This window comes from Frankliniella occidentalis, unplaced genomic scaffold (assembly GCF_000697945.3).
Source record: "Frankliniella occidentalis isolate FOCC.00 unplaced genomic scaffold, Focc_3.1 Scaffold16, whole genome shotgun sequence".
NCBI lineage: Eukaryota > Metazoa > Arthropoda > Insecta > Thysanoptera > Thripidae > Frankliniella > Frankliniella occidentalis.
In genome coordinates, this window is record NW_026267146.1 from 1,313,852 (window position 1) to 1,320,934 (window position 7,083).

Here is a 7,083-nt window from a genome sequence, read left to right on the forward strand (position 1 = left end):
GCGGCGGTGCGAAGAGAATTTTGAGCGAAATTAATATCTGAAAACTCGAGGTGGAGCGAGGGAGGTTATGGCCGCTCCTAGCCTCGCACAGGGTGATTTTGGGGTATGGCCGCGCCCGTGGAACACCAAAGCGCTGTGATTGGCTGCCGCTCGACTGCTCTGCGTACCTCTCACAGGAGGACCACTACCCGCGCCCCCCGCCACTCTCTCACACTACCACCACCAGTTGCTGCGGCAGCGTCGGGGAAGACGCTTCGCAGGACGCACGGTTACTGTCAGCCCGCGAGTGTTAGGGCGAGCAACGGCTCCAGCGTAAGGGTGGGAGTTCCCTCCCGGCCCTCGACACGGGGAGCGAAGCTAGAGTGGAGCTGGAGCTAAGGGGCTGCCGGCGGTCCTCCGAGAGCGTTCGAGGAAGAGAAGCAACCCGCGGGGACACTGCCGGTGTTTGCGTTCTGAAACCCGTTCTGTGCCGTCGGGGCGGGCGTTCGGACGCCGATCGCCTTTGGCTGCTGGGCTGGAGAGCCCCGCTGGAGCGGCCCGACGTAGCGTCGCTGGAGAAGCGTGGCGCGGCGTAGTTGGGTTACCTGGCCGCTCGGCGCGCTTGGCTTGGCGTCGGTCGGACCGGGTCGGGGAGTGTGAGTGTACCTGGTCAGTCCAGTCCAGTGTGCGGTGCAGCGCGGTGCAGCGCGTGGGAGCGAGAGAGCGAGCGCCGTGTGGCGAGTGAGTGCGAGTGGAGTGACAGTGAGTGATGTGTGTACAGTGACCCGGCAGTGACATGGCTAAAGACGACAAGAAGAAGAAGCCCAACGGCGACGCCGCGGCCCTGGCCATGAGCGACGCCATGGCCCCGGACAGCAACGCCAACGCCGAGCGGCAGCCGCTCAAGGACAAGGAGGGCGACCCCGAGGATGTGCCGGCCTCGGACCCGCACAAGGAGAAGCTCCTGGCGGCCGAGGAGGGCACGGCCGCGCCGCCCAACGGCCCCGCCAAGGGCCTCAAGAAGGCCGGCACCATGGACCGGCTGCAGCGTCGGCGACAGGAGCTGGAGGAGCACCTGCGCTCGCGCACGGGCCTCTCCCGCCAGGGCCTGCTCTGGGCCATGGCCGCCGTCATGCTCCTGCTGCTGCTGGCCGTCATCACCCTCTCGCTGGCCGTGGCCTGGCCCAGGATCCCCCACCGGCTGCAGTACCCGGCCTGCACCACCACCCCCTGCCTCTTGTCCTCCGCACAGGTAAGCCGCTTTACGCGTCTCTAATTGGAAGGCGCGTCTCAGACGAGACGAGACAGGGAGGATGGAGTGGAAAACAACGGCGGGCGCGCACCTCGGCTCACCGCAGCCTGATAGGAGAGGATGGGGGAGGTCCCGGCTCGTGTGGGTGCGGCGCTGGGCGGTACTTGAACCCCGCGTCAGGTATGTGAGTCGGAGCCGGAGCCGGCCGGAGCCTCCAAGCCCGGGGTGGGCCGGTGGGCCCCGCTCCCTGCACAGGTTTACAGGACACTCCCAGGGCCCCGCTCTCTACGCAGGTCCTGCAGGACACTGCTGGGCCCTGCTCCCTATGTAGGCCCCGCAGGACACTCCTGGGTCATGCCCTGCTCCTGGACGGGGAACAATGGGCTCGATTGTGCGCGCCCCCGCATGCTTAGCAGCAGCAGCGCGACGTGACGCTGATCGGCGCGAGATCGGCGGCGGCTCGAGACTGGTGATCGCGGACGTACGTACGTCTGCGACTGACGCAACGACGGCCGACGGGCGGCAAGGTGCGCGGGCGTGACTCGGCGGCGGTGGTGGCGCCGAGCCGGTCTCTCCAGCTGACTCCAGTCCAGAAGTCCTGGAGTAGAGTCTGCTCACTCCAGGCCGCTGTCTATGCGGCTCCAGGGCGTCCAGGTGGGTGTAAGCGCCCGGGAGGGCACGGCCCTCGACCTGCCGGAGTGCTTGGCTTTGGTTCGCTGGAGGCGTCTGCCGTCGCGCCACCGCCGCCCTCTCCTCCCCGCCCCGCGTCGGTGCGGCCGCGTTCGTTTTGCGTTGGGAGCATCATTTCCTCCCAGACCCCCTCCCCTCTCTCTCTTTTCCCCTTTCCCTTCCCCCTTCCCTCTTATTCTCGCGTTCCTGTGGGGCTTGTGCGCGCCAGAGCGCTGGCCCGGCGCGGCTGCCTGCCAGCTCACCTGGCCGCCTGCGGTCCGCCGGAGTCGGACGGGCCGGCAGGGTTCCAGCTCCAGGCCCACACTCCAGGCGGGCTGTGGAGGGCGGGTACGGGTAGCGGGTGGGTCCGGGTAGAGTCCGGGCGGCAGAGTGGAATGCGCCGGGCAGGGCCCCTCGGCCCCCTAAAGGTCTGGCCCGTAAAGACGCTGTAAGGAGGCGTAAAGGCAGTATGTCCCGCCCCGCCCCCCTCCCCTGCTCCGCCCCTGGGCCTGCATGGCACGCATCCGGATGAGTCCGGCTTTACTACCGCTGTGCCTGCCGGGCCGGGGCCGCGGCGCGCCCCGCCCCAGAGCACCTCTTTGAACCCGCCTTCCAGCAGAGTGTGGAGAGCGCGCGGCTCTGGTCTTTATCGTGCTGGGCGGGGCCCGACGGGGAAGCCACCCGCTCCCGCCCAAGGACAAGGAAAGGCCACCGAAAATTTTTGGGGAGGCGGGGCTTTTTGCGCGGCAGCGGCGATGGCCTGGTCTTTATCAGGGGCCCCGACATGGCCCCGACATGGAAAGCACAGATATTTGAGGAAACTACACCGAAGGCGCATCCTGCCTGCACTGATACGTAGTAAACTGTCCACAAACTTGACGACGAGGAAGGCAACCGAGATGAGAGGACTTTGATGTCGTTTTATTGAAGAACCTCAGCGTGTGTCTGTTCGCGCGTTTCTTTGTGCGTGTCTTGTGATGACAAGCGCGGTGAGCCGGGGCGGCGGCGTTGACCGCCGGTGTGACCGCGGCGCGGAGCATTCATAAAGATGTCACCGTGCGTCGCGCGGGAGGCGAGACGAGACGCGGCATTCATAAACGTGTCATTACGCGTCAGTCGGACAGGTGTGGGTAAGGAGGAAAGTGGAAGGGGAAGGGGGAGGGGCAAGGAAGGAACAGGAAGAAGGGCCTTACGGTGGCCCTCCTCGTTAGTGGCTCCGGCCACAAAAAAGCAGTGCTCCGTGAGGGTCTTTGGGAGGAGGGAGGGAGGTCCGAACGAAACCGTTTTGTTGGATCTGAAAGCGTCATCGCGGGCAATCGACCGCGAGTCCCGCTGCTGCACGCGGCCGGGCATTCCAGTTGAAGTTGAGTTGATCACTCGTATTTCACCCGCGGCCCGCGGTTGTGTACGGAGTGTAGTGTACTTGGCGTGGGCCGCACCTGATGCGAACCACTCTGTCATTGCAGCAGGCTCGCATCGGGATCAGCCCACATTTTTTCCCCTCTATATGTCTGCGCGCTCTGCTCAGCTCAGCTCTCTGATCTCTCCCCTCCGGAGCATAACTGTTCAAGTGCAGCGCGCGCAGACCGTTCGATCTCATTGGGTTATTCAGTGAGCCTCGCCCTGCTCTGCCCCGGCGCGCTGGCAGCGTGCCCGCCGGTGTGTTGCCCGCGCCGCGCCCGCCCCTCTGAGCGAATGAGCGCGTATGATGATGTTTACGGTCCTTTTCCGCCGATCGGCGCTGATTTTCCCGAATAACTTTACGATCCTCGCGTGAGGGAGCGCGCCAGCGTCACGCACTGTCTCGTGTGCCCCCGCCCCCTTCTCTTCCGCCACTGGGTTTTCAGCCATGAGCAGACCAGCTCGGACCAGCTGGAGTATAGATTGTCAACCACAACCACAACTCGATAACAATTTTGTTCTTTTCGTCTCTGGCGAGATTATAAATCTAGTCTCGCCTGCGGGGCATAATTCACTCCAGTAACACACGCTGCTCCGGTCCAGCAGCACGAGGCTGGGCCGTGTCCACCTGGCGCTGGCACGGGCGTGGCGTGGCGTAGTGGAGTGGTGGGTGGTGCGGCGGGCCGGCGCTGCCAGACGCACGACGCACACTTGCTCCACTCAGCAGCGCTCTTTACAGCAACCTGTTGCACATGGCTGCTCCGCGCCTGCAGCTTACATTCCAGTTGCATACAGTCCTGTATGACGACTGTGTGTGAGTTCGTTTTTTACGACCGACGCCTTTTCGGTCGCACCGGTTGGCGTCGTCGACTCCGCACTTTTGACTGACTCCCACGCCCACGACGACCTGCCTGCTGGCTGCATCCAGCCGAGCGGAGACGCTCACACAATTCAATACACTCACTATATTGCGGAAATTGCCGACGATCCGAAATGATTTTCTGCTCCGTCCAATTTCCCACGATGTGGCAACGCCGAGGGTCGGACTCCCATCCCACCCCGCCCCAGCCTCCTCTCTGGTACAGCACCGCCACGCCACGCCACGCCACGCCGGCTCCGTTTTTTTCTCCCTGTCGTCCGGGCTGCCTCTCTTCTTCTCCCTCTACTATTCATCCGCTGCCCTGGGCTGCCCCCATCCCAGGAAGGACTCGAGGAGGAGTGCTGGACGGGGGAGCTCGGTGATGGACGGCCCCCCGCCCGCCCCTCTGCCCCGCCTGTCTCCGTCGCACTCGTAGGACCACCACCGGGGGGCGGGTCACGTCACGGTCCTGGTCCCCAAGATGGTCCCCCGTGTCCGTCCCCGCCTGGTCCCCGCCATCAGCAGCAGCGCTTTTCAACCTGTGTGTGTGTGTGTGGGCGTGGCGGCCGAGCTCCGCTCGTGAGAAGCCGAAACCCTCTCGGCTGCGTTCGATACGCGTGTGAGCGCGGGAATAGCTTGCATCCCCCAAGGCGGATGGAGATGAGATTACCAGATCGTCGGATTAAGCCTCTATGACCCGAGGCTCCACCCGACAGTCCGTCGCGATCCGTTATCCCCGGGGGGTGAGCAGCCCGTGAGCCCTGCTTTGGGCACCACAGTGACGGCCTCCTCCGCGTGCTGTGGCCGGCACAGGCGTCGCTGGAGGGGGGAGGGGAAGGGGGGCGTCATTGGGATTCACTACGCGGGCGCCGCGCCGTGGGGCACCCGGGGTGTGTCCATAAGCCCCACTCCCTCCCTCCCTGCCCCCGAGACCTAGCACCTCCGCTCTCGCCCCGACTAGACTTGACTATAGACTGGACTGCCCCGGGCTCCCTAAAACGCCTCAATTCCGCAGAGGCGTACACGTTTGCTCTTCCAGAAGCGGCTAGTCACGGCGCTCGGCGAGGCCCCGCCGCCGTTCAGCTGAGGAGCTGAACACAATAAACGCCACCGTGGCCACCATTTTTATTTCCGAAAGGAAGAACCGGCCGGGAGAGCGGAGTGCGCGGCCGTGGCGTCGCGGCGACGGGCGCTAGCGTCCTGCTGCGGTCCCCCTGGGTCCTCTCTCTCTCCCCTCGTCGCCAAAGGTCCTGTTTGCCCAACGGGCCTCTTCGTCGGGGGGCTGGCTGTGTGTCGTGCCGTCGAAGACCCCCCCTCCCCCTCCCCCCTCGGGCGTGCCAGGTGGCTTGCATTCAGGCACGCAGTGAAACCGTACCCTGCTCGTGCAAACTTTACCCTCACCCCTTCTGCCGCGTCGTTCGCCGACGACGGGGCGAAAGGGAAACAGTGGCGGGCGCGACTTGCTCAGGCGGAATGACCCCCCCGTGAACACCAACACAGCCAGACTCTGACCAGGGGAAGTGCACGGAGTGCATCGTCGATGCGCATCGCTGAGACCTATAGAGCCTAAACTCTCTTACTTCCCGAGGGCTCCCCTTTCTACCTTGCCGGCCTCTCCCTTCGACGAAAAAACCGATGGTCCGACCACACACGTGGTTACCACCTCCGTGTTAAACGCATAGAGCTGGAGGCTCGCACTACATAATGTAAGTACGTTTACGCGCTCCGCTCATACCTTTTTCTGAACTTATTGTAAGAACTCCCTCTCTCTTTCTCGGTCTGGCAACAGCGCCCGCCCCTCCCCTCCCCGCCCCGCTTCCCTCTCTCTTTCTCTGTCTCCTTTCTCATTGTTGCTCCGCCTCACGTTTAACCCCCCTTCCCCTCTTTTCCCCTCCAATTTATCCCGTGTGCAGGAATGAGAATGTGAGTGGTATGAGAGAGGGGAAGTGCGCAAAACGACATCCGAATCACACAGCGCCATCTTCACTTCAGTGCGCGAACCCAACAGTGTACTTAGTACACACGAGGAAGAATTCGACTTGCAAGCAGCGCACTTGCAAGTGTTAAGTTGCTATGGTATACACAAAGGAAGAGTGCACTTGCCATAGTGCACACACAGAAGTGTGTGCTATATTTTAGGCAACGAACACACAAGGAAGGAAGAGTGAAGAGTGTACGATGGTACATACTCGTACTGTACACACTTGTACACGGACCATGGTCCGTCAGCGCCGTTCTTTCTCCTGGTTGTATGCTGTGCCGGATGCAGGCGTGCGGACGGGTTGCATACTCGCCCGGCGCCGTAGGCGCCTCGGCGAGCGACGCTAGGCAAGCCCGCCCGCACGCCTGCATCCGGTACGGTATCGGGAAGAAAGGACGGCGCTGACGGACCACCGTGTATGTGCGTGTACTATGGCAAGTACACTCTTCCTTGTGTGTGCTTGCATGTTGGGTTCGCAGTGTTGTTGTGTCGGAGGGGTCATGACGGCGGCGGCGTCCCGCACTCCTGCACCCCGCGCCACGGCCGATCGGCCAGGCCAGGTGCCTCGGGGGCGCCGGTCTACCGTCGTAACATGCGGGTCTAGAGCCGACCGGGACGCGCAAATTATAATCGAGATTGGAAGTACAACCACCGCGCCCCGCCCCGCCCCGCCCACCACACCCACCACCGTCGCGGCTGCTTGCGTTCAGGTCGCCGCCGCCCGTCTCCGCTCTGCGCTCGAACTCTTCCTGTGAGACGACGCTTGCGGCTTTGCCGTCTTACAAACCAGTCGTCCAGTTTGGCAGCCGTGGCGGGGCGGGGCGTCGAGATGTGCCGGCCGCGCGACTCCATTGAATATGTTGATGGCGAGCGATGTGAAGGTGAAGTGAATGTGAATATAATGCCTCGCCGTGGACTGACTCGGACGAACCCGCCGCGCCG

The 7,083-nt window shown here is 63.6% G+C and overlaps 1 protein-coding gene across 1 annotated transcript in view; it reads left to right on the plus strand.

Moving 5' to 3' along the window:
• Nucleotides 1-216: 216 nt before the first annotated feature.
• LOC113201780 (endothelin-converting enzyme 1-like) overlaps nucleotides 217-7,083 on the plus strand; it is a 32,217-nt gene continuing 25,350 nt past the window's right edge. The window contains exon 1 of the mRNA XM_052264064.1: nucleotides 217-1,231. Coding sequence (XP_052120024.1) covers nucleotides 776-1,231 — 456 coding nt within the window. The 5' untranslated portion in view covers nucleotides 217-775. The remainder of the gene's footprint in view (nucleotides 1,232-7,083) is intronic.